The sequence below is a fragment of the Oculina patagonica genome, chromosome 14, assembly GCF_052425735.1.
Source record: "Oculina patagonica isolate OP01 chromosome 14, crgOcupat, whole genome shotgun sequence".
Taxonomy (NCBI): Eukaryota; Metazoa; Cnidaria; class Anthozoa; order Scleractinia; family Oculinidae; genus Oculina; species Oculina patagonica.
In genome coordinates this window covers 226296-254252 of record NC_135771.1, presented here as the reverse complement: position 1 = coordinate 254252, position 27957 = coordinate 226296, and the positions used below count along the sequence as shown (strand labels likewise).

General features: G+C 37.5%; 2 protein-coding genes across 3 annotated transcripts in view; both read left to right on the top strand.

Annotated features, from left to right (window-relative positions):
- Nucleotides 1–22070, top strand: part of LOC144637423 (ferric-chelate reductase 1-like) — a 44597-nt gene extending 22527 nt beyond the window's left edge. Inside the window, exons 1-13 of one of the 2 annotated variants that reach the window (XM_078496486.1) lie at nt 7554–7681; nt 10094–10152; nt 10465–10644; nt 11004–11105; nt 14807–14865; nt 17505–17587; nt 18143–18262; nt 18661–18776; nt 19181–19267; nt 19608–19702; nt 20098–20156; nt 20416–20648; nt 20979–22070. In XM_078496486.1, coding sequence (XP_078352612.1) covers nt 7585–7681; nt 10094–10152; nt 10465–10644; nt 11004–11105; nt 14807–14865; nt 17505–17587; nt 18143–18262; nt 18661–18776; nt 19181–19267; nt 19608–19702; nt 20098–20156; nt 20416–20648; nt 20979–21089 — 1401 coding nt within the window. In that variant the 5' untranslated portion in view covers nt 7554–7584 and the 3' untranslated portion in view covers nt 21090–22070. Of the gene's footprint in view, nt 1–7553; nt 7682–10093; nt 10153–10464; nt 10645–11003; nt 11106–14806; nt 14866–17504; nt 17588–18142; nt 18263–18660; nt 18777–19180; nt 19268–19607; nt 19703–20097; nt 20157–20415; nt 20649–20978 lie in introns of those variants that run through there. The other variant, XM_078496487.1, reaches the window with a different exon arrangement.
- On the top strand, nt 3076–6544 carry LOC144639118 (uncharacterized). Its single transcript, XM_078498369.1, has 6 exons — nt 3076–3140; nt 3636–3717; nt 4747–4889; nt 5622–5765; nt 5887–6014; nt 6287–6544. Exons 2-5 carry the CDS (start codon nt 3641–3643, stop codon nt 6009–6011), a joined length of 489 nt encoding a protein of 162 aa, XP_078354495.1. The 5' UTR covers nt 3076–3140; nt 3636–3640; the 3' UTR covers nt 6012–6014; nt 6287–6544.
- Nucleotides 22071–27957: the final 5887 nt, after the last annotated feature.

The window sequence follows — 27957 nt, the reverse complement described above, 5'->3', positions numbered from 1 at the left end:
ATTCCTTTGATCCAGAATTTTGCACTGATCATATGGAGAAAGCTACTTTTGAGAATTCGGGATCGCTTTTCTCGAAAAATATTGGGAGTGTGAAGCTCTAATTCGGCACAAGGACAGAGAACTATCTAGTCGATCGGATGCCGGTGTTTTCGAGGCGATAATTTTGATGGTTTAGCGTCAGTTCCATCTTGAATTAGACAAGGTCGCGACCGCCAGCGGTAAAGCTGCCTGCCTTGTTTTCTTCTCTTTCTCTTCTACCGGTCGCTAAATTATCTCGCAAAAATAACGCCTTTAAGGGCTCGGGGCGACAAAAAACTGACACAAGACTCATTCAACGTTTCATCTAACTCTTATTGAATCATTTAGAGTAGATTTTATATTTTGTAGTAAATCGAAGCCGAAACAATGTTTCTCTATATGTCTTCTGTACACGCCATTGATTTCAACATGTAACCTTTGTCAACAATTATTAACCACGAACACATAGGATGGTCTGCCTGTGCTTTGACAAGGATTGATTGTCGGAGATTGTGTAGCTCCCAGGCAGCGATCAGCTCGTTTGAGTGAGGTTTCACGTAGTTTTCGAATTTCTTCCAGTAGTTTTTCAGTTTCTTTTGTCCTTCTGCCGAGAGGCCCCAGCTGTTGAACAGCTCTAAGGCGTGCTCACCGGCCCAGTAAAATAGGTGCTTACACTGAATTTCTTCGTCAATTTTGGCCATCGGGCCCGTAAAGAGCAGTTCACAGCGTTGTTTCCACATTTTGAAGCGTGAGTATAGGTTTTCATCCGCGCTCCAGTCCATGATTAGACCCTTGTCAATGAATGAGGAGCTGGCGGCCATGTTTTTTTCTTGAATCGATCGTACACGTGTCGTTCGGAAATTACTTCACCCTTCCACCTTCTACAGTGTATCGAGCTAAATAATATGTTTGGTTACTTCACGATCCCACTTCTGACACCATGTAAAGATATTCCAACCGTGGTGAAGATAACTTTTATTCTAGCTAACGAGTACAAGCCAGAAAAGTACACGTGCATAATTCTGTCTAGCCCTCATGCGCATGCGCAAAACCTGATACGTTTTCAACAGCGATTTTCACTTGAGTGAAGGTAATTTGGTAATTTGGATTTGCTTTGGTTTTGCATTACCACGTAAAGTGGTTTAAAAAAGCTATCGCCACTCTTTTCTTAGCCATTTAGAAGTCAAACCAAAACCAATCGTGACTCGCTCACACACGTTTTCCCTCGCTTCACGACAACAATATTTTCTGCTTCGAGTTTTGATTGATTCACTGGATTGTTTGTGTCCTTTGTGATACTTTGAATTTAGTTGTTCGACACGAAAATGTTATACTGCTCTATAATTTTGTGATTCAATATTTCAGCTCAGGAAAGTTCATCAAGCAACAACCCTGTAACTGACAGCTGTTACACCTTCCATGACGTTCCAGTTGCATGGGAGAAGGCTCGCAAGGAGTGCGATAAAATGGGAGCCCACCTGGCTACCTTCGAAACGGAAGAAAAGTGGAAAAATATTAGGAAAATCATAAAAGAAAGAGTGGCCAAGGGTGACAGTGATTATGTGCACTGGTACATTGGACTCCGTAAAGAAAATGGAACGTGGAGGTGGGTCGGGGAAGGTTCGCCTGGTGTCTCTATAACTGATAAGAAGTTTCCCTGGCAAAAAGGGGAGCCCAACACCAAACATGGCGTTGAAAATTGTGGAGAAATCAATGCTTCGTATCAGGGTCAGGACGGGTACTATAATAATGTCAAGTGCAATCATGTATATTGGTATCCAGTTTCACGTGGATACATTTGCGAAAAAAACCGCAAATAATAGCACAACTTATTGTGAGTAACATAATTAATAATTAATAAGACATGATCGAAATGTCTCAAAAGTAGCAGTGGACATAAAATAAAACAACTCACTTGAAAACGAAAAGTGTAACCGAAGAAAATAAACTTACTTAAAAATGATCAGTATAGTCATTACTTTTCTAAGAAATACCGGGGAATATATTCTATTTACTTTTATCAATAAACATCTGCTGACGATGTAATACATTTGCCCCTTACTATCCGTTTCTCTTCCATAGCGGATCTTTTTTGTAATGGTTGGATAATATAACCCGAGGGTAAAAAAACATGGCTAGGCTTGAACTCGGGCGAAGCTTGAGTTTAAGCGAAAACCTCGTGGCCAGGTTTCTGCGAATTCGCTGAGATACATGTTAAGATAAAAAAAAATCACTAAATAAAACGCATTCTCTTCTTATGTATATGACGTATATATATATATTTGCAATGTACCATGGTTTTGAATTGTTTTCGTCTTTCACCTTAGGGTAGGTCTTAGCTGCGGTGTTTAATCATTTTGGTCTGGTTTAGTTTGCTTTTGATGATAACATATCACAATGCATTAAGTCAATACAACAGATTTGCTGGGCAACTGAGTCAACAAATTTCTGACTTGTAGGCTGGTTTGATAATTTCCAAGATTTCATAGAAATCATTTGTTTCTCTGCTGTTCATTTACACTGAGTAAAATAATTTTGTAGAGTAAACACAAGCAGTGAATAACAGATTCACAAACCATATTAAATGAAGGATTACCTTGGTGGTAGATCGAAACACGATTAAAGTTTGAAATTAATGATACAATTTTCTGCATTTATCGATTATTCCATTGTCAACTGAAATACGATCTTGGTCTTCAAAACCATAAAGTAAAGTAGCTTTGTCTTTAGTTTACGTACGAAGAAACCGTAGTACCACAAAAAGTGATTGTTACATGCAAGGGTCTTTGTCCGGGTTTAAAAAACAACACCGTCAGCCACATGCAAGACATATATTGTCATTTGAGTGTTAACACCCGTAAAATTGTTTACCTCCCCTGCTTACCTTGAAGGTTTAGGTTGGTTTAGCCTTGAGTCTACAAATAATATTGTAAGGGCATTATTATCCATTGAAAGAAGAACCGCAGCCACTGAAGGATCTGAACGTGTATCACGTGTTGCTCTGTGTTGGCCTATTCGCTGACGTTATACAGCGTTATAGAATCCGAATCTTTGATCAGAAGGCTTCTTCCCGCAGGTTTGTCAGGAAGTGCTTTGATATCACGTTCTTTTATATTGACAGGGTAAGTTTAAATACTTATTAATATAATATCGGAATAGCGTTGGTTCCTGGGTAAATTTAGGCGTAGAAAATAAGTGGACGATCGATTGTAAGAAGTTATAAAATTATGAGCAATTAACTAGATAATCCTAGATTTTCCAACTTAACACCATCATGTTAAAACATTTCTTAAAAGCTTCGTAACGTATTTTGATGTTAGCTGAGTTCCTTTTTTACTTCTTAAGGATACGCATTAATTTCAGGACACAGAAAAGAAAAAACAAAAAACGATCGAAACCCCAGAAAATGTCAACTAATCAGCGATCTCTCTTAACTTGTCGCAATTCCTGTAAACGTTTAGGCACTTTTCATGGCTTATTGATGTTTCTTTGGAAAACAAGTAACTTTTTTACGTGGTGGGTTTCAAGCCCAACGCACAACCCTTCTCCGTTCACATCCTGGGCTTGAGACCAGACAAAGAGCAGATAACCGATGTATTTCTTTCTTGTATCCACAGGTAGCATGGATATGAAATTCGTGATTTTCTTGTTAGTTATTGAAGCAGTAGTTGTGTTGGGAAAGCCAGCAAACCAGGATGAAGGTAGGGTAGTGGTGTTAAACAATCAGAGGGATAGGTAGGATTGTATTCAGTTAATGGACATGTGCCTCACGTTTTTAACATCCCTATCCTGTAACCGATTAGTTAGTTTCTGACTGCCATATATACCCATATCTTCGAATTACATCGTCAAACAAAGAATATTAGGGCAAAATGAACACAAAAGCAAAAAAACACTGCTTCTGTCCCAGTTCACCTAAACTAAGTGGAAAAGATCTAATTTACGAGGAACACAGAGACTATTACACATTATTCTTTATACATATTGGCATAGTCATTTAAATTTTACTGTTTGGCACAGATTGCTCCAAGTGGACTTTGGAAACAGCAATTTAATTAGTTCCAGAGATGAGAATAGCGGGTAACAAGATTAAACAAGGACAAATCGAAGTGCGTGCATTTAAGAGTTCTTATCTGAAAATTCAGTTTTCTCCTCACTCCTCAGTTATATGTAATACAATTCTTTTAATAATTTATTTCAAAAGATTATCATGTTCGAAGAACAAGTAATTCTTAACATTAAAAGTCATTATTTTTATGATAACGCAAACATCAAGTGCCACTGACAGGAATTAAGAATACCATGGCGGCACCGGGCGTCGCATTGTTAAATAGGCGTTCGCAGTAATTGTTTTAAAATGATACTTCGCTGTCATTATTTGCACAGGAAAATAAATAAAAGGAAACAAAACAAACAGTTCGGAAACATTATAGCAAAAATAAATCCGGATAAAAAAGTTTTGTTGTTTCCGCGTATAGCTTTGTTGTTTCCGGGTGACTTCTAAAAATTCGATATTTTTATACAGTCGCAGTTTGATTTGTAGCTGCAAATAAACGTCATATCTTTCTTTTAATGTTTAAAGAAAAAGTTTTTCGTAGGTTAAGTTGCCTACCATTAATTTCAGAACAGTTTAAACCAAAAAACTATGCTAATCATTGTGATTATTTTGTTTGGACGCAGTTTTGTTTTTCTATTACCTCCATTTTGTTCTGTTCTGATTTAATTATTGGCTGGAAGCTGTGATGTCAATCCCAGTTACAGATTTGAATGCGGATGGCTTGGAATAGATGAAGAGACCTGCTTGAAGAGGAACTGCTGCTGGGATGACAGTGATCCACAGGCCAAGTTCTGCTTCGTAAAAAAATATAAAAGTAAGAAAATACATTTGTTTTATAAGAAGTATCATTAACATTTCTTTCGACAACAAAATAAAAATTCTCATTTTTAAAAAAGGTTGTTCAGCAGGTTTTTGCTATTGCGTACGCAAAGAGGTATCAGTAAGTCTTAATAGTAATTTTGATGTCACTTACTCGAGATACTCTGTATCCTTGCAAATTACAGCTATATTGGTTAGAAGGCTAACAACTTCGGCCTTGCCAAAAATGTGGCCAACAAATATGTGAAAACGTATTTTCCATCTAACGCAGCGGTAAGAGACCTCGAAAGAGTATATGAAGACGACAAAGCAAAATGATTAAATGATTCGTAAGACAACCTATCAAAATAAAACACTCATGCGAAAAGGGAGCGGACATGAAGACTGCCCGACGTAGAATGAGAAACATATTTGGCTTAACGCGAAAATGGTCCCAACAATGTCACCCACGAGCTGCTGTCAGGAAATTGTTCTCACGCTACTCAATCGACAGAAATAACATTTAACAAGATAACAGTCGGCTATAAATAAAAGGTTTTGACATATCGGTAGGCAGCCTTAATATTTGGACCGGAGAAATCGTCGTGAAGTAATTTTTAAACTTATGTATCATGTCTTGGTAAAATTAAACCGGATTGTTCACCTTTTAAGAATTTTTTTTATGGAGGTATTTTGGTAAATCTTGGGATTATTGACTTTACCATTTTAATCCTTTATAAATTCACAGATCTTCCTGATGGACTTTGCCCAGTTGCTCCTTCTGAGCGCCAGGAATGTGGTTACTCTGGCATAACAAAGGAGGAATGTCTGGGTAAATCCTGTTGTTGGGACCCGACAGTACCTGACACTAAGTGGTGTTTTAAACAGCCCGGTGAGTACGTTTTTTCCTATCACTCACATCAAACAGATCAAATAGTTGCAAGTAAGAGTAAAGTCGATTTCAAATGGCTTATTTAAGTTGATAGAACAAATGAAACGTATTTTAATTGCAGAGGAAGAATCACTTGGTTGTTATATCTACCATGGTGTGTCAGGAAAATGCAAGTATGTGTGTGATCCGGGGCAGAGAAAAAACTATGGAATGGGACAATGCAGGGGACGAATCTGCTGTGTTTAGTCGGTAGGTATTCACTTTTTTTTCAGATCCCTCACAGGCCTTGAAGCTGCACTGATGAGATGAGATTGTGTTTTATATCAGTAGCTTTAATGCCAATATATCTTGGGATTTGTTAACTAGTAGATAGCAGCGAAAGAGAAATATCTGAAATATGGTTGGTCTGTAGTAATGCTCCAGTGTTGTATTCAGACTTTTTCCTGATTTTCAGCAGAGAAAATAAATGTCCTTCCAAGATCATCAACAATTAATTATCATTTATGTTTTGTTCTTCACAGGAGAGAGTGATCGCAGGGAAACATTTAACAGCCATGAGAAGATATATACATGGAGTCACTTTAATTTATAGCACAAGTACAATTAATCATGATTAGCATGGCAGTCAAAATAAAATTGTATCACTGAAGTAAATCTTGAGTCCTATCTGTCTCAATTGACCAATAATCAACGCACCGAATTTACAGCACGGTGGCTTCTTCCTTCAGCTAAGCTCACAAGAGAGACAAAAACTGAAGCCGTTCGTCTCGTGAAATGAGACGGTGGCCTATCCATTTTAAGGCGTAATTTAAGTTAAACTCCTTTGCGTACGAAGATTCCAAACAACCAATTTCCATATCGAAAATTAAACATAGATCAGGAATAATCAACAGCTTGTTGTTTGACACAATACTGTGAAATTGTTTCAGAAACTATTCCATTGTGTTTCCTCTTTTACAAATCAAACGTTAAACAATGACATAGAACAGTTTTCACATGGCAATCTTACAAGAACTAACCATTTTAAACATTTAGCATATGTCTCATCCATGATAAAAGTGGGGAAGGAAATTGTCGCAACAAGCTGTGAGGAATCAATTGATTCAGTCACGTCCCACGATAAAGGCTGCGAACAGTGATATAAAGTTGTGTCGCTAGTCTTGGTTAGGGAAAAAAACTTTCCATCAGTGTACGAATGTTTGTTGCTTATTTTGAACAATAAATCCCTTTAATTTGAAGTGTCATTGTCAGAGAAAACCAGGCAAAACCAAAAGATGGGGTCAGCCGATTTCCTATTTTTTCAGCAGTTGAAACCTATCCGATATGATTTAGATTGGTGGTATTTAAATGATTTTCTGGCTCTTCAATCCTGAGATTGACTAGAGCGTCCGACTAGTGTACAGAAGGTCGTGGGTTCGAGTCCCATCTGTGAACTCAGATTTCTGAATAGAGACATGACCGACACCGGAAACCGCGCAAGAAAAACCTCTGGCACCCAGGGTACTCCACACATCAATCCATTATTAAAACTCAAAATTCAACTACAAATAGCTTTCTAGAGATAGTCAACTGCTTCCTGTACTTAGCGTCGTAGATGATTTCAAGGATTATGATTTTTTGGCTGTATTTATGAACTTGTATACGAGCATTTTAGTGACTTTTTTGGTGGAGACCGAGCATTAAGTGGGAAAACAAAAGCATGATGTACAAAAGCCTATCAGTTGGCATTCAGTTAATTTTCATTGTCAATGGCTTTGTCACCGCGTCCACTGTATAGAGACCTGGGTTCTAATTCAAAACAAGTTCACTATAAAGAGTCATGTTGTTTATCAGTCGAGCTGCCCGGGATATGGCACACTTCACAGTACTTTACAGATTTCTGATCGCTGGAGCATTTGTTGTTTTGCTCTCTAAAGGTGAGTGAAAACTGATTGGAGCAATATACTATCACTTGCACTGCAGTTCAACGAGCATTCATCTATTATTTCCTCGTACCCTGTTTATATAAATTATTGTTCGGTCTAGAAATTGATCGTAATTTTACAAATATTCTGGCGGCACACTTGTAATTTGAAGGTGTATGCTGAGATATTGGCTATATATTAAACGGCTATTTGTACTTTGATGCTTGGATGTGTAACCGCCTGTATGTTTATTTTTACGTGTACGATTACGTACGATCGGTATGCATTTTAACAAATAGATTTCATTTTGCCGTGCGTCTGTTCAGTAATAGATCACAGATGACGTCAAAATGTGGTATGAACAGAGAAGTGGCCCACGAGGCGCTAGCCGAGTGGGTCACTGATGTTCATACCACATTTTGACGTCTTCTGTGATCTATTACTGAACAGACGCACGGCAAAATGAAATCTATTTGTTTTATATAATAACACAAGACTTCAGCACACTTCTGTGTGAGCAATGCTGCCGTACCGATGAGCTAACTAAGTTGTTTTGATTTCACTATTAAGTTTTCGTTAACACGAAGCATTGTTAATCCGATTGAATAAACAGAAAAATGGTCAATTGAAAGTCAATGAAAAAACTAACCTTTATTCCGATTTGGAAAGTTGTTCAAATCTGTAAGCATTAACCGAAGCGTTCAACCGCAATTCGTTTGTTTCCGTGGCGTCGTCCAACTGTACAACACCGGTCAAACTTTCATACAGATTTCGGATAATTTCTCGAATAATTCACTGTCTTCTTCAAGCTTGTTTCGCCCAGTTAAATGCTTCGAAAGGTGAACGATGCTTGGCGGATTGTTTCTCACTGAAGATTTGTAATTAAGCTGAACTTTTTTGCTTTGTTGTGGCCCCGCAAGTTTGAAAAACTTTGCCGACAACTCTGATTTGGACTATGAACTCTGATCACGCGCGTAAGTCACACCACCGCGTGACGTCATCTATGTGTCTGTACTCTGATAGATCATAAGTAAGAACCAATCAAAATGCGCGTAGAATTCAGGTTATTATATAATAACAAATAGATTCCATTTTGCCGTGCGTCTGTTCAGTTATAGATCACAGATGACGTCAAAATGTGGTATGAACAGAGAAGTGGCCCACGAGGCGCTAGCCGAGTGGGTCACTGATGTTCATACCACATTTTGACGTCTTCTGTGATCTATAACTGAACAGACCCACGGCAAAATGGAATCTATTTGTTTTATATAATAACACAAGACTTCAGCACACTTCGGTGTGAGCAATATCGCCGTAAAGATGAGCTAAGTTTTTTTTGATTTAACTATTAAGTTTCCGTTAACACGAAGCACTGTTATAATTCGATTAATTAAATAAACAGAAAAATGGTCAATTGAAAGTCAATGAAAACTCTAACCTTTATTCCGATTTGGAAAGTTGTTCAAATCTGCAAACATAACCGAAGCGTTCAACCACAATTCGTTTGTTTCCCGTGGCGTCGTCCAAGTGCACAACATCGGTCAAACTTTCATAAAGATTTCGGATAATTTCTCGAATAATTCACTGTCGTTTTCAAGCTTGTTTCGCCCAGTTAAATGCTTCGAAAGGTGAACGATGCTTGGCGTATTGTTTCTCACTGGACATTTGTAATTAAGCTGAACTTTTTTTCTTTGTTGTGGCCTCGCAAGTTTGAAAAACTTTGCCGACAACTCTGATCTGGACTATGAACTCTAATCACGCGCGCGAGTCACACCACCGCGTGACCTCATCCATGTGTCTGTACTCTGATAGATCATAAGTAAGAACCAATCAAAATGCGCGTAGAATTCAGGTTATTATATAATACGCAGTAGATGATGGTAAATGCTACCATCTTCATTGAGATAAAAGTTCTCTAAGTACTTGAAGTTACATATTTAGTTTCAATAATAATACTGTAAGTGAAAAGCATGTTTGTCAGTATAGTTTGCCGTGGGCTAAGAGTTTTGTCAGTGTTGTTTCACAGTGTATCATTTTCGTTTATGTGGGGGAGGAAGGGAGGTGTACTTGAAAGAGTCAAGGTAGGGTCTAAGAAACCCTATTGAAACTCAGACCAAAAATGCTTGTCCATTCTCCATTTAAAAAACAAACAGGTTAAAAAGCTACATGCAGTAACTTCTTCACCTCCCCCCCTCCCCCCCCCTTACCACTTCTCTGTGTAAATGACATTTCACTCAAAGAAGTGCATATCACAGAAAGTCCAAATGATCCTTCAATTTTAAGTTAGATTGTATCGTATTTGTCAGGTCTAGAGGAAAGTCATGCATTTAGCATTGATTTTTTGTGTCCCCAACTTAAAGGTCACTTTTGGCCAGGGGAAACTTTACTTCTCTTTAATAGCTTCAGGATTTTTTTTTCTAATAGTTCCACTCAGTGATAGTCGAATTCCACAGCAACAAAGGCCTGGGCATCCTCCATTGTTGGTAAGATTGTAGTGGTCTTGGCTAAGAACATTCACCATGTGTGTCGCTGCTTATTTTACACTGGTTACAACCTATTTATTTTTTTAATTATTCATTTAGTTATCTCAAAGTCACATAGTGATGAATATTAACAAGGAAAGTGCCTAGGATGGATGATGAGAGGAGTTTCTCGAGTTTCTTTTTAAATGTCTGCTGCCTGCAAACCATTAGTTCCATTATTTCTTTGTGTATAACCATTAACAACATGGAAACAATTTTTGATAATTAATAATGAGAATTAATTAGTTTTTTTATAAACTTCTAACCCAACAGTTCTCAACTGCTGATTGTGGAAAAACAAAAGGCTGTTTCTTTACACCAGAATCTTGTGGTTCATCACCAAGCAACTGTGATTACTTCCTGTCATACACACCCAAAGAATCCTACATTACCTTTGAAATGAGCAGCAACAAAAAGTGGGCAGCTGTTGGATTTAATCACAAGGCTATTATGGTAATCATGGATCTTTAAATATTCTACATTGATTTCCCTAATTTTTCTTCAAAAAATGTTTTCCTTCCCTCAATTGAACACTTGAATGTAATTCCCAGTTTCTCAAACCAATTTTTTCTTTCCCTTTGGGGGTAACTTCTTTAATAACTGTAACAGCATAATAGTTTGGTAAATAGCTCTCAAGGATGTTTGGGCTAATTGTTTACTGCTCACGTAATTCCTGCGTACTGACACACCATGCTTGTCATTCATTGAGTGCACAGGGTGAGGAAACTACAGGTATCTAAACAGTCACATATAGGATTGTAGCCATTGTGATAAATAAAAGGTTGCTATTAATTTATTTATTATCATTTCAGGATGGAACAGATTCCATTATATGTTCCTCTCTTGTAAATGGCTCTACTTTAGTTGGTCATTATCCAGTAAAGGGACATAAAACACCTGTCAAAACTATGCAGGTAAGAGTGGAGGAGTAGGTGAGAGTGGAGGAAGGAGTGAGCCTAAAACACTAAGACTACCCTGGGGACTACTCTGCAGGGCTACCCTACAGACTACCCCATACTTCCCTTAATAATCAACCAATTTTAGTTTTCAGACTTTTACAGGTTTAATCTACATGTACTTGATCTAGGGTTGGACTTCAAGTTGAATTTGACTTGGATTTTTGGGTTGGAATTTCGAGTTGAATTCATGATCAGTAGTCACCCAATTTTGGTACAAATTTAAATGTGAGTTGGTAATAGCCTGAAAACAAAAAAAGAAAGCCCACAACCCAGGGACACCCATTCAAGTTCTAACCCTGCCCAACAGGGGTTAACTTCAGCGATCAGGAAAGAGCTAGTGCTTTCCTTGTGGTATCAGTCCCAAATGATGCAAAGGGTTAAGGGTCACCAAACCTGGCACTTTTTTAAACAATTTTATTATTTAGTACTTTTTTAGAAAAACAACTTGCAGGACTCACCAAAATCCCCGTCCGGTCGTCGGGGACAAGTAGATTTTCCTGTCGGGCAAGTGACTTTTCATGCTCACTTGCCCAACGGGCAAGGGCCCAGGCAAACCATCAATTAACTTAATTTCTAGCAACAACGATTTTGAAACAAAGCAGTACATTTTTAGCCTATTTGTCATGGGTAATCAAAGGTTATACATGAAATTTTACAAAAACTAAAGGAAGTTTTGAACAAGGCTTCTTTGAACAAGGCTTCACGACAGTAATAAATTCACTGTTTGCAATTAAGCTTTTAAGACCTTAATTTTTGGTTCTTATTTTCCATAGAATCAGCCACCCAAAAAAGTAAGGCAAAACAACAATTATAATGCATCAAAAACTGTTCCAATCAATGATTTTATTCAAAATATTCTCAATGGTTATTGGATCCCGGCCTGACCAATCAATGAATTCAAAATCGATGATCGGAAATCAATCAATCAATCGATATCAATCGATGATGGTTAGTTAATTGATATCGATTGGTATCGGCCAATCAATGACAAATCGATAGTCACAAATAAAATTTCCTTAATTACATCGATTGCTATCGATTTTCATCGATTATCATCGATTGTTATCGATATCTTGCGGCGTACTTAGGCATCCCCAGGATAATTCTACAGGATACCCGGAAATAGATTTTCGCAATCCTTAAACTACTGATCGTGAACTGGGCGCACAATGTTTGAAGAAGCCGATAAAGCCGGGGATAAAGCAACGGACATTACACTAGTTTAATATTTAGTGCGTAGTCAAAGGCTACCAACTTCTCAAGCAACCTATACGCTAGTGTAAACCTAATTGCCCCTTTTCTTAATAACTTTGTTTTTGCTGCATAACAGACATAACTGGCGTCAGTATATATACCACGAAAATGAAATAAATGAGGTATTGATCGCTTTTACGAGCCACTAAGTTGATGTAATAACACCCATATTGAAACAAACCAAATAAAAAACGATCGATGAGAATCGATGGTAATAATCGATGAAAATCGATGACAGTCGATGAAAATCGATGAAATTAAAAGTCACAACATTTTCCGTCATCGATTGGTCATCGATTTCCAACATCAATCGATTAATTGGCATCGATTATTATCGATTGGTATCGATTATCATCGATTATCGGTTTCATCGATTGATCAGGCCAGGTCGGATTCATTGACATGTGTTGCCAATGTCTCAAAACGCATTCCAAATGTTTTTAAAATGGTTTACAACAGAATTTTCATTTCATTGAAGAGGTCACTGGTCAACATTCCAAAACGCATTGATATTGTTTTATAATGCATTCGCAATGTTTGAAAATGCATTGAAACATGAAATGGTATTAATGGTCCTTTCCTTTACAGTCAAACCGGATGTTCTTTTGTCAATTTGATGGGAACTTTGCAATGTTGCAGCGCAATGTTCCAATATTGATTGACAGTTTGCTCGTCGCAACTTGCAACTTTTAATTTAAAATTTGCTCGAGCAAGTTGCCAAGTTCCGGTTTTCATTTTGCCGTATAAAACGAGATTGTACCACCTTTGTTTCAAAGAAACCGAAAATAATTGCCCCTTATTCAACTGTTCATCAACAGAATGCGAGAAATAAGCGACAGGCTTAGTTTACATTGCTAAGTTAGGAATTACGCTTCAAAATTACAAACGTAGGCCGTAACTTGCGGAGCAAATTTGAATTTTTAAGCGAAATTCAAAGTTTGGCGATTTCAACTAAGGCTGTCGCTAATCTATCGCAGTCTGATGATAAGCAGTCGACCATAAGACAATTATTTGATCCTTCTTTGAGACAGAGGTAGAATTATCATGTTTCATACGGGAAAAATGAAAACCGGAACTTGGCAACTTGCTCAGGCAAATTTGAATTGAAAGTTGAAAGTTGCAAGTTGCGACGAGCCAACTGTCAATCAATATTGGAACAATGCGCTGCAACATTGCAAAGTTCCCATCAAAAGAACATCCGGTTTGACTGTAAAGGTCGTTTTCACAAATAGGGTTACAATTTCCCTGGTGTTTTTTGCTGTCATTCCAAGAAATGTGGGCTTCAGACTTCCATGTTTTGTAGATATTTGAAAATCGCCCTAAAATGCATTGCAAACCCCAAAACTGTTGAACTGTACATATACCTGCCAACTTTTTCTGGGTCAAAGGCGTGAGATTTTTATCCTCAGAGTGCCAGGATTTCCGAAAACGATACGACAATGTCGGAATTTTTCCGAAGACATCCGAAGTTTTCCGAAGACGTCCGCAGTATTCCGAAGACGTTCCGATCATACATGTATTCCGACCTAGTGCGTGTACGTGTTTTGCAAACACGACCTCCTTCCCAATGAGATTTTGGGGAAAGTATCGTCATTTACTCATTTTACATGGAGTTTTCGTTTCTCATATTGGTTTGAGTTTACATTTTTGGGGAAGTGTGTCGTTTGTGGTTTTAAAAACTCACATTTTTTGACTAGGCGTGAGAAATTGGTTCGTAAGCGTGAGTTGGCGTGAGATCGAAGTTTTCAACTCGCAGGCGTGAGACTCACGCCCAAGGCGTGAGAGTTGGCAGGTATACTGTACATCATGTATCTGTCATGGATTGTCTCTGGTAAGATTCTCCCTGACAACTTCGTAACTTTGAAGCCAAAAATGCCAAACTGAAGGCCCAGCCCAGTGTCTGATTTTCTATGTTTTTTGTTTTGTTTTGTTTTTGGGAGGGGGGGGGGGGGTTGTCATGAATTATTAATTAGTTTAAGAACTTGGGAAAGGGGGAAAAGTGTCCGGGCAAGCAGAATTTGAGAGTTACTTGCCCCATGGGCAAGCTGGAATTAAAGTTTTGTCGAGCCCTGCAACTTGGCACTTTTTTTCGAACAATTTAGCAGAACAGTGTTGCTTATGCCTTGAAATATTTTGACCCTGAGGTAGAGACTGATGAGCAATTTACATGCATTCACTTTTACAAAAATAAACTTCAGTCATAAAATACATGTATGAATAGAAATACTAAATTTGTGCATGCAAACCAACAGGTTATTCAGATCCTCAGTGGTCAGACCTCTTGAAAGCATGAGTGACCACTTAGGCTTAACAAATAAGGTGGTTACCTATTAAATTATTGGTTTGACAGTATATTTTTGGCTATGTTTACTCATGGTGTACTGTGTGATAATTTCTTTCAGAATGTAAAAGGGTTGAAAGTTGAGCAACAATCTTATGAAGATGGAGCCATCAAATGCAGGTAGTTTAGGTTATGTTGGTTTTGTGTCCTATGGAAAATACAATTGGTTTGCTAAAAAAATGTTTAGTTATCATTGTCAGATAACCACTGTTTGTCAATATTAAGAATAGACATGAACTCATTGTGTTCCCATTTTTACCGAATGGTAATGAGGTTATGTTATGGGCCGCATTTTCTCACTCGAACACTCACTCACTCAATCACTCACTGGATTCTGATATCAAACCGCAATTAATTCATCATTAAACGAGAAACGTGCTGACAGAAAGGTCCTTTAAACGCATTCAGCACATGTCAATCAGAAACAAATTATTCTTCAACCTCGTTCCAGGGTCTCTCTCTTTCAGGCAACTAAATTGAATTTCACAAAACAAATCGAAAGAGGATCACTTACACTTATCCTCTGGTGATAAAAGAGAATAGAATTCGCTCAACGAAGCCTCAGAGCATAGGCTATCAATGACCCATTCACGTAAGAAAACATTCAAAGAAGGATTTTAGTGAACACAACATTCATGCACGTTTTTGTTTCGCGTCACATCATCTTCGTGTCACGTCATCCGTTCTTGATCTTTTTGAGTCGTGCAGAAACGCGCATCTTTCTCTCAAATTTTTTTCGCTGCTAAAAAAAAGTAAACATATTCACAAAACAAATTTACTTAATGCTAAAAAGATTCAAAGGTTACACTTAAATATTTTTGTGATAAAATACGGAATTCGCGCTATGAACTACATATAGTTACGCTTAAACTGTTATAAAAAATTATTACGCTCGCCTTGTGACGTGTTTTAGTCAACACAACATCAACGGCACGTTTTTGTTTCACGTCACGTCACCTCGTGTCACGTCATCCGTTTTTTCGACTTTTTTGCTTGTTTACAAGCGAAAGTAGGAGAATAACAGTTATGTTAGGGAAAATTTCACATTCTTGTAAACTCTCAAGAGATTTTTTTAATTTCTCAAGGGACTGTTTTAATTTCTCAAGGGATTACTTTCAGCTGTGGGTGATCACTTGCGATCTCGTGGAAAAAAACGTGACTTGTCACATTTACAAACGTTATATAACAATTTTAAAAGTGACATGTCAGCTTTCTTATCTCAACGCACGTGTGTCTGAAAGGCGATCTATAAAAAGCGTCGTACAAACAATGGATTGCGTAACTAACGCTAAAACACGAATAAATAATCACTAGCACTTACATCGTTTAAAAAGTTACAAACGTCAAAAATAAACCATACCAAAAAAAAACTCGCTCTTTTCAAAGATATTTTTGAAGTTAAAACAAATGCAAGAGATGGGGGCTTCTTTTAGCTTAGGAGCGGTTAAAAATTAGGCCAAATTTGGTCGCTACAAGCGCCATTCTATTTCGTCATCAGCCTAGGTCGTTAAGGGCGTAACCTGTCGTTGACAGCAATGTTGCATAAATCGGCTTTACAACATGCGATCGTATCGACGCAGTTCGAGTGGAATTTCAGTCAAAGACAGCAAATTTTTTTCGTATTTCATCTTCAAATATAAATCGAAAGCATTCACTGTATATATGGCTTTTGTTTAATCCTTCTTAAGCCCACGAAGAAGCTGTCTTGAAATCCGACCCTCGCAGAGCCTAGACAAAACGCAGCTTGAGTGTATCGATTTGTTTACGCCGCAATAATATGCGCAATGTTTTCTCCGACAGTAGTCGGAAATATCAGTAGTTTTTTCGTGCTTTTTTGTCGCAAAAACAAAGCGTCGAACGCATATTTTGTTGTTTCATTTTTGTTTCATGTTGTTGTTTCATTTGCTAATTTCGCTGCCGTAATCGACCGCCTGGAAAGGTCCTTGCAATTTTAAAGTATAGAATTGTCAGATCTCGGTGAAATTTGCACTGTTTATTTGTGTAATGTTGAGGAATATGTGTATAAATACCCGGCGCGGACGCGCCATTTTTTGACACAATTATATGGCTGCATTTCCTCCGCGAAGATAGGAAATTGTTAAACTAAACTACAAAGCAACTGTAATGATAAGTTCGAAGAACAATGCACAGGATAAACCTTCGACTCGTACTTCATGCAAAAAAGTCGGTATCTCGAAGAGACTTTGATTCGTCTTTTTGAGTCGAGCAGATACACGAAGTGTTCGGGCGTATCTTTTCTCTCAAATTTTTTTCCGCTGCTCACAAAATAACGCTATACGTGCTGACAGAAAAGTAAACATATTCACAAAACAAATTTACTTAATGCTTAAAAGGATCAAAGGTAATACACTAACCGGTAAATATTTTGGTTGTGAAAACTGAATATCGCTACGACCCCTGCGAACACGAGCCATCAATGACGCAACTCACGTGGAAAAATAAAGCAAAGTGAGATTGCTTTACTTTATTGGACACTTATTTAGAAAAAATGCGGAGGTCGGCACTTCATTCATCGAATTACCATGAGGTTGCTCGAAGAGCCTTTGATTAAGTAATGATGTGTAAGTAAAGTCATCATCGCTTTATGCAGTTTTTATCATGCACAAGGTGTCAGCTATTTTTAAGTTTTTGGCAAATGTCCTCAATATTATGTAAGACCTCTTGTGAAACATCATTGCTTCTACATGCATTGCATGCGGTTTATTGTTGTTGTTGCTTATAAACTGTTGTTGTTGTAGGTTCAAACGAGACAAACAGGATAATATCATGGCTGCTGATCTAAATAAGCGTTTGTTTGTTATATTTGCTTCAGGGCCAACAGGTATTGACAAAATTAAACTACACTGTATAATAATAATATGGTAAAGATTTTCAGTGGAAGTATGCAAATTTAGTAATTTATATGACTTAAGGTATTTTTTTTAAAAAAAAGACTGAATTCATTTGTAAACAAGTTGTAATTTAGAGTTTCTTATAATGTGATAATTAATATGTACAGTTGTATGTTAAACCCTATTTGGCTGAATGGCAGAACGGCGGTAGTTTATTGCCCTAACCAAAAAATAAAAGTTTACTGCAAGCAAACCAGAGTGAAAGTTAACGGCAAACAAACCAAGTGAATGTTGTTTGTCGTTTTTTTTTTTTTTTTTTTTTTTTTTTTTTGGGGGGGGGGGGGGGATAGCTAACCACCGGCAATCAAACTACCGGTAGTGTTATTCTGTCATTCTGCCAAATAAGGTCACCAACCATTGTCCTTTCTTTGAAAACCAGGATCCTCGCTTTGTTTTAGTTAGAAGGTTATGAAAGCTACTAATATATACATATTTTTTTAATTCAATTGTGCAGTGACAAATGATTCCTGTTTAAACTTATTCAGGGCCTGATAATTCCCTCAGTGAACACGGTTGGAAGGCTCACTCCATGAGCCCAGTGAATCTGGCTGAAATTCAGATCCTTGAAGCTTCTGCTTATGATTTGTCAGTCATTCAAGTACATGGTAAATAGCCGTGAATCAAATTAAATGACAGACACTTTGTTTTCACCAAATATAGAACTTTGGCTAGTTTGTTTCATACATTTTTTGTACTTTAAGCAGAGTTTTTTCCCTGTTTTTGTTTTTGTTGTTGTTGTTTTGTAGCAATATGTGTAGTAAACATATTTAACCATAACATGTCTGTAATCCTCTGAAAACTTAATTGAATGTACATTTATAAATCAGGAGCAAAGAATTCCATCACATTTTTTAACCAAGTCTAGATCCACTTTCAAAGTATCTAAAATGTGTCAGGTGTGCTGTGGTAGTGTTTTAAAAATTTGGATAATTTATAGGAGAGGTTAAAAGTCTAAGATTTTACTTACCGTATGTTACCTTTTGTATTGAATTTTGTCTTTAAGCGGTTTTGATGGTGATCACTTGGGTTGGATTTGCCACAGTAGGAATGTTTATAGCAAGATACATGCGGCCAGTCTGGGGTGAAAGGAATATGTGTGGGAAGAGGATGTGGTTTCAGGTGAGTCATAAGTAATGTAGGCCAACGACACAGCATCAAATTTCTAAAAAGATTTAGTTGGGAATAATACAGTTGAAAGGAGTAGCACAGTGTACTTATCATTCTACATTTTTTAACATAGATTTTTGATAGCTTTTCCACCCGTCTCCCAAGAACCCACGCTATCTTCTTATCTTCCATCATTTCCCCAGTGTCAGTGGAGTAGGTCAGCGCGTACCGGTAACTTGCAAAAGAAGACAAAAGACTCTAAAACACTGAAATTCAAGTGTCTTGCTAAACCAGAACACAACACAATGACAATCAGGACTATGATTACACTCCAGCTGTTTACAACATGATTATCTGAACTGGAAAACCTTAATTTCTATATTTTTAGATTTTTTTTTTTTACTTTGATGACTCAGGTGCATCGAGCCTTGATGATTATTACAGCAATATTAACTGTAACAGGAGTCGCTCTTGCCTTTGTATATGTTGGTCATTGGTCTGAGGTAACTAATAACTGAGGCTTCTCATTTCTTACAAATGTTTACACAATGCAATTATTTTTCTTTTTCATAATTCAAAACCATCTGGTTTGTCACTCTCTTTGAATACCCCCCACAGATCTAAATATGTGACCCGTTTTTTATTATTGTTTGTCCCGGCCCTGCAAACACCTCCTTTACACCGTATGGGGAAAATTCTGAAAACATAGAAATAATAGAACTTTGTTTTCATTATGTTGCAATCTGCAAAATGTTTAACCTAAACACCTTGTGTAATCGCAGCCTGGGCATCCTGTGGTTCTTACTACCAAATATCACATGACATACATGTTTGTTTCTGTAGGATGCTGGTGCACATCCATATATTGGCATTGTTGTACTATCAATAGCTGTTATACAGCCAGTTATAGCTTTTTTCAGACCTGTTGATGGAATGAGGTATTTAAAAACTCAGTTTTCACTTGAGATTTAGTTTTGTGTGTAGGTTGAAAATAAATTTATCTTTTCTATTACACTGGGATTTTTAACACGCAAATTTTTAAATCAATTTGAGAACATTTTTGAAAGTACTAAGCTTTTATCTCTTTTTTGTTTATTTTTTTTACTTGTTTATCAGTTTATTTTAGTTTTTCGTGTTTCCAAGGACCTTTCTAAAAATAGCTTTGTTGATTTTAAATGTTATCATCATCATCAACATCATCATCATCATCATCATCATTTTAATCATAATTATCATTGTGATCATCATCATCACCATCATTTTGTTTCATAGCAAGTTCTAATCATTTTTAATTGACTTCCAGTGTAAGATTGGTTTCTTTTTTTTGTTCAAGGCGCATACAATTCAACTGGGCTCATCGAAGTTTTGGATTAATAGCCTTAGCATTAGCAGGTATAAACACTGTAGCACTGTTCTTTGATTTCAATTTTGAATAGATTAAAAACGCGCCTTCATCACAACACAGAAGAGTAATCATTTGGTTCTTTAAAACAGCCAGTACTTGGTAAATGGTAGGAATTCATAAAAAAGGTAGAATGAATAACCGTGGCTAAAGACAGGACAGGACTGGACAGTCGGTTTTGTATGGCCTCGCTTACTAGGACTCCAGCGGCAAATATTAAACTTTTTGTTATAATCATTTCTTTTCTAGTGATTAACATCTTCCTGGGATCTGTACTACCAGCCTTTCACCTGGACAATTCTGCAGTGTATGCGATGATAGTGTATCTGGTTGTACTGGCAGCAGTGGTGGGGTTTGAAATTTACCTGGCTGTTATGAAAGCGACAGATATTAGCAGTTATCGCGTGCTCTCTAAACCTCAGGATGACGAGGTTGAACTTACTCCAGCACCAGTAAGCCGCACTCAGAGTGATATAAAAAAGGTAAGACTCACTCAATGTAAGAACAACGTGCATATTTGAAACGAAACTCCTTCATACTCAAAGGAACAGTTCGATTGAGAAACGTTGTGACGGTTTGTGAACAATGGAAAACTGAATAACTTGAAATGTATACTATGAATATGGCTGCATTTTCAAAATAAACGATTTTGACGTGGTGTTTTTAAAACTGTGGTTCCGGCAGAGTTGTTTTGTGCATTTAAGTTGCCAATGACTATAGCATAACCATGGCACAACTGAGGACCTATTTTAACCCAGATTCAGATTTTTATTTCATTTTTAACTTTGTTAACTTATTTCTTTTTCTTTCAGAGGTTCAGGCTGCACAATGTGATGTTTGGAGTTGTTATTTTGGTGGTTAGTATTGTATGTTTAGCCATGCTGGTGCTGATCACTGCACACGAGGAAGCTGATGATGACTAACTCCATGTCAATATTCTTTTTGAAAAATTCTGTTTAGAAACTTAGCTCAAAGAACTAAATGACAAGTTTGTACTTGAGTTTTTTGGATTTCTGTTTTTACTATCGATGCCACACCTTCTGGAACGTATACCTGATTGAAAAATCGTTAACTCAGTAAAAGCATAAACCACGAACGATGCGTCTCAAATGTTTACCAGGAATTCGGAAAACTAGTCGTCGTCTGTAAGAGAATAAACACGATAATAAGACAAGTTGCATACATCATGCTCTTAAAGAAAGAAAATGTCTTGATTATCAGTAAAAGGAACATTACTAGGCTGACAAAGGCTGTCTACTTAAAATACCATTGGGTCATATCGTTCATGGTTATGCTTTTAACGGGGACAACGTTTCTACAATTAGGTGAACATTAGTTATCTTGCGTTATTGAAAGCTACAAAATTCCTTAAATAATAACTGCCCACCACCACTGTGGATTTCAAAGGTAGTTTTCATCGGTTTCAGTCTTTCAAACAGAGCACAATAACAAATGTTTGTTGTCTTTAGTTTCGATGTTTGATAAGCACATAATCTGCCTAGCTGTGGTTGTAACAGTAGGTACAGTCGAACCTCTCCGTATGGACACCTCTGTAATACGGACACACTTTTCCGTCCCTTTAGCTTCATTATTTACGAGGCTTGACTGTAGTTTTTTGAGGTAAAACAATTATTCCTCAGATAATAAAAGCCGACATAAGTTTAGCGAAAGTAAGAATTATTCAAATGTAACGCTATGTATATAGATACTAGGTATTTTATAATTGATGGAACTTAGGTCCATTTTGAAATTGCAAGAAGCAGTGAAACTGCTCAGTGACCGGTTTTGTATAGTTGTACACGTTAGCCGATACTACATGTACACTTGTTTGTTGTTGTTTTTTGTGTAGTTAGTTTTGTAGTTCTATACATAAACCGTACATTAAACTTAGACGTTTTTCTACAGACTGTAGGATTTTTTCTATAAGCCCCCCTCCCCCGGAAATAAGCCTTCCCGTTTATAAGCAAACCCAAAACCCCTTACGAAGTAGTATACCCCAGGGCTTATAACCGGAATTTTACGGTATCCTTTGTAAAGTTGGAGATAGAAACAACTGTGGTCTCTATAAGAGCAAGACCGGTATCCTTTGTAAAGTTGAAGGAAAGGAACAATTGTGGTTTCTATAAGAACAAGAGGGGTATCCTTTGTAAAGTTGGAGAAAAGGAACAACTGTGGTTTCTATAAGAACAAGAACATTGAGAAGCTTGAGAAGCTTAAAATCGGGCGCTTTGCCTTTAAAGGCAGGGTTCAGTACAGCAGAAACCACGAAGCAGTTACTTAAGTTAAGCACTCAGTCCGACTGTGTTTGTGTAAGTCACAGGGCTTGCATGAGCTGTATTAGTGTGCATAATATAATATCTAGAACGTTGTCGAGATTGCATTATTACTTAAAGACATGATGGTTTCAATTTATAAATGTATCTCACACAATACAAATAAACGATTGAAGTAGACGAATAGACAATGTAAAGTTTTAAGACTTAGCAAAGTGCAGTGTATTGGTAATACTGTAAGGTGCGGTTTCACCTGAAGGTCGTGTGCTTTTCGGTATTTTCCAGGCATTGCACTTTGATGGGACAGTACTACAACTGTTTACCGGGGAACTACTATTGTCAAGAAAATGATCACAACTTGTTGATGAATGATTGAACATTTGTTTCATACCATTACTGTAATAGCAATTGATGAAGGCTTTTAGTCCTGAACCAAAGTATAAGGACTGGGAAATACTGAAACCCATTATCAGCCACCTTAAACGGAAATATCTTGTTGGTGTTTCAAGGAATCCAAGGAAACTTCACTCATCCCATGTATCTATGTATTGCGGTATTTTGTAATTTTTTGAGTGATTTTTGGGGATGTTTGGCAGGTGATAGTTTTTTTAAAAGAATTAGTAAAATTTAGACAACTAAGAAATATTGAAAATTTAATGTGAATTTAACATTGGAATTTGAAGTTAGAAATTGGCAGACGGACACCAAACAGCCCCGTGACATCCTGGAGTGTTTTTGCATGGGGGTCAACTGTGTGATGATGTTTCCATTTTTTTCTTCAATCCCCACTGATAAAGAACTGTTGTTGGTGTTATGTTGGTGTTATCACATGTCAAGCCTTTAACAAGGTATGAAAGAACACAAGGATTTAAATTATTCTGGTGCTCAATTTTTGCGTAACTAAAATTAATGTTACTCAAATTCCCGATGGATTCTGTCTTAAACTGTTACGAGCTTAGTATTTCCAAATTATTGCATGTCAATGTAAGGCAAGACAAGACATGCCTTGGTTCTTATGTAATTCTCTTAAAAACACATAAGATATTGACTATAATTTTGTCTGTGCTATGGCAATTCACAGTGGGGTGGTCTTGATGTGTCTTTAACTTGTAGACTGGACTGGACTAGTAAAACGCGGACTAGTAAAACGCGGACTTGTAAAACGCCTCTAGACACTTCGAATTCCTTGGCCACAATCATCTTACGGCTCTCTTCAATACATAATGTCTCAAAAAAACAGTAACCTCAGAAAGAAGTCAGAAGCAAATAAGGTCGAAAGACCGAATTTGAACATATAACGGCAAATGTTTTAATGTCACGAACGTAGGAGTCGTGTAGGCCCGTCACCTTTATTTACCACATACTGCCCCCAAATTAAAACAGTACCCTCAGAAAGAAGTCAGAAGCAAATAAGGTCGAAAGACCGAATTTAAACATTTAACGGCAAATATTCTAATGTCACGAACGTAGGAGTCGTGTAGGCCCGTCACCTTTATTTACGATTGACTGTTGATTTCTGGACAGGCCCCGTTCTACCTCGTGCGAGCAATAAAAACGACTGCACTCAACAGACGTCAAGTAGTGGAAAGAAAGAAACATATGCACACAACTCATAGCATCAATCCCGTTGTTTTAGTAGGGGTTTGCAGAACGTACATGTGCTATACTGCAAAAACATCTCCACGCTAAAACAGACCATAGAGTGCTCAAAAAAGCTAGAAATATGCCGTCGAAGAAACACACAAGAGCTTCAAACACAAATTGTTTCGCTCGCTAAACCGTTTAGTTTTATCCGATTTAAAAGCGCTTGTTTTACAAGTCCGCGCTCTACAAGTCCGTGCTTAACAAGCCCTCGTTTTACAAGTCCGCGTTTTACAAGTCCGCGTTTTACTAGTCCGCGTTTTACTAGTCCGCCTTTTACAAGTCCGCGTTTTACCTGAGTCCGCGTTTTACTAGTCCGCGTTTTACAAGTCCGCGTTTTACAAGTCCGCGTTTTACTAGTCCGCGTTATACTAGTCCGCGTTTTACAATTCCGCGTTTTACTAGTCCGCGTTTTACTAGTCCAGTCCAGTCCTCAAAATACAGTATGCCAAAACTCCCCGCCCTCTAAAGATAAGTCCTTGACGGTTCTTGTCGTTTTTCGGTGCCTATATATTCATCTTCGGCATCTTTCTCATCCACCTCTCGTTCTGTCCTGTGTCTGTCATCACACGAAAGAAAAGCTGATTCTCAAAAAATCTGCCACAAAAGGAAATTGACAAAAACAATATGAAAACCATATATCGAAAGTTTCTTATTCTAAAATTTTATCATACGTCTTAATTCAGAGCTACAAAGAAGTTCCTCCTTTTGAGTTATTGATACTGTTCTTACAGTACCTCTTTCCACTAGCGAAATTTTACAAAATTCCTTCGCGGCGAAAAGGTAGCGCGAATCCAGAACAGACTCCAATCGAGAGTGGGTTAATTCTAGATTACTATTAATTAACTATTACAACATTCATTTTTAAAATAGTTTCCCAAGCCGACTAAGCTAACTAAACGTCGAGTGTATCTTTCAGTAAACAAAACATGCCGTTGTGACGCCGGAAATCCAGCTCACGCATACTATACCCCGTGACTCACGCAAACCTCCGACTTACGTGCTACTACAGTCATTCCTTTCTAAACATTTTTTTTTTGACCACCACCGTACCTTTCTACCCAAAAAACTCATGAAACCGCCCGGTTTTAACCTGTTTTAACCTTTCAAAAATTAGAGCGTTCGAAACTAAATAAGATCCGTAATCACAAACAACATACAGCCGTTTACCAGCACTCTTTAAAACTCCTGAAACCCTTCAAAATCAGGCAAAATAAATCTTTGAAATAACCTTTATCAAAGTTTCTAATTTTTTATTCAGTTCTATAAAATGCCTTTCATACACTACTGTCAAACAAAAATTTCAATTTCCTCAAAGTTTCAAGACAAAAGAATAACAAATATTTCGTGCACAATGTAATTTGATTAAGCCAATATTATCACGTCTAAAAATACTTCAAGCAATTCAAAATACTTCAAGCAATTCAGTGAAAACCCGTTTTTTTGACTATTTTGCTTGTTTACAAGCAAATAGGAGATTAGGAGTGATGTGGGCAAAATTTGGAACATTCTTGTCTACTCTCAAGGGACTTTTTTAATTTCTCAAGGGACTGTTTTAATTTCTCAAGGGAGTTCTTTCCGCTTAGTGGGCGATGAAAGGGTCTCTTATTATTATTGCGTCAACACTTTCGATCTCGTGTTAAAGACGTGACTTGTCACATATTCCGCTGTAGGTGATGAAAGGGTCTCTCATTAGTATTGCGTAAACAATTGCGATCTCGTGTTAAAAACGTGACTTGTCACATGTATAAACGTTATATAACAGTTATTTTTATGCGTGAGTATCTCAAATGAGATATGACACAACTAATCGAGAATGTGAGTGGTTTACTCGTGTTTAGCGAGACTAACGCAATCGATTGTCGCGAATGTGAAAGACTTGTAAAAGTACAAATTTGCGTTCTTAATCGTTTTAGGTTAAATATTAGCGCTCCTTTTTAATAGTGTGTTTGACGCTTGTACCAGTCCAAACTTGCGTTCTTACGTTCTTGGTTACATATTAGCGTCGCTTTAGTCTGTGAAAGACTTATACATTGCCTTCAAGTGTTGGCTGACGCTTTGTTCACCCACACCGAAAAGAACTCCCTTGAATTGAGAACGCGAATGATTATTTACTCGTGATTAGCGTGACTAACGCAATCGATTGTCGCGAAAACAAATCCTTTAGGTTAAATATTAGCGCGACTTAAAGGGTATCTCATTAGTATTGCGTCAACACTTGCATTGCTATCTCGTGTTAAAAACGTGACTTGTCACATGTATAAACGTTATATAACAATTATTTTTATGCGTGAGTATCTCAAATCCGATATGACACAACTAAGGATTTGTTTTCGCGACAATCGATTGCGTTAGTCACGCTTAACACGAGTGAATAATCATTTATTCGCGTTCTCAATTCAAGGGATTTCTTTTCGGTGTGGGTGAACAATGCGTCAGTCAACACTTGAAGGCAACGTATAAGTCGCGCTAATATTTAACCTAAAGGATTTGTTTTCGCGACACTCGATTGCGTTAGTCACGCTAAACAAGAGTAAATAATCATTCGCGTTCTCAATTCAAGGGATTTCTTTTCGGTGTGGGTGAACAAAGCGTCAGCCAACACTTGAAGGCAATGTATAAGTCTTTCACAGACTAAAGCGACGCTAATATGTAACCAAGAACGTAAGAACGCAAGTTTGGACTGGTACAAGCGTCTAACACACTAAAGGAGCGCTAATATTTAACCTAAAACGATTAAGAATGCAAATTTGTACTTTTACAAGTCTTTCACATTCCCGACAATCGATTGCGTTAGTCTCGCTAAACACGAGTAAATAATCATTTATTCGCGTTCTTCTTACACCGAGGATGAGGCAACATGCTTGTCCCAACTTTCAAGAAACCCTTTTCAGCGATAATATTTATTTATTTTAAAATTCCGCCGTAGCACGGAAAAATGAATGTTTCGCACATTTTATCGGGCAAAAGACGAGAAAAATACGCATAAGACTCACATTACGAGCTGATCGGATGGTTTTTAAAATTTGATTTCTGCAAAGGCTGATTTTGTGTGAGGCTCAGGTCAGTCACATTTAAAGGTCGTAGTTTTCGTCACTGGCACGATCGTCTGTAGACTGTTCACAGTCCCCTATTTTTCCGTGAAGTCGTAGAGATCGATCGTTCAGTCCGACGGGCCGCCATCTTGGTTTACAAACGCGAGCGAAAACTGGGGAGAGTGCAAAAATCCCGTGGGTGGCGGGGCGGGATGCTTATAGCGTGGGGGTGGGATTTTTGCACTCTCCCCAGTTTTCGCTCGCGTTTGTAAACCAAGATGGCGGCCCGTCGGACTGAACGATCGATCTCTACGACTTCACGGAAAAATAGGGGACTGTGAACAGTCTAGATCGTCTGGCGTCTTTGGTGGTGTGATGTAATCACAGGCGGCCCAAGCGCACTATGTGAATTATTCATAAAGTTTTAGCGAACGTGACCCTTGCCTTTGAGCGGTGTTGTGTTACAAAGATGCGATTTATAAGGGTTTGTATGGGAACTCAACGATTTTCTTTCAAAAAGAATAATATGTAATGTTTCGCTAATACAAATACAAATACAAATACAACAACTTTATTTAAACACGGTAAAAAAGTTTAAAGCTAAAAGCTTGTGGGGCCGTGTACAAATTAAAGATTTAAAAAGACATATAAAAAGACATCCTAATATTGAGAAGATAAAAAAAAAAAAAAAAAAAAAAAAATTCACTATTATAATAACAATTTAAAAATTCAATAAAATTTAAAAACATCATCGTTCAGTCTGACAGTCTGCGTGGATAACGCCTCGAAGCTAATATTTTTAAGAATGTTCTTGCCTTTTACTATGTTAAAAAACGACTTAA

Bases quoted from the DNA above. Each gene is read 5' to 3' on its own strand.
- LOC144639118 (XM_078498369.1), top strand. From the start codon at position 3,641: ATGGATATGAAATTCGTGATTTTCTTGTTAGTTATTGAAGCAGTAGTT. The intron at 3,718-4,746 runs AGGTAGGGTAGT...GATTTAATTATT, and splicing joins AAGCCAGCAAACCAGGATGA to GGCTGGAAGCTGTGATGTCA. The intron at 4,890-5,621 runs GTAAGAAAATAC...ATAAATTCACAG, and splicing joins CTTCGTAAAAAAATATAAAA to ATCTTCCTGATGGACTTTGC.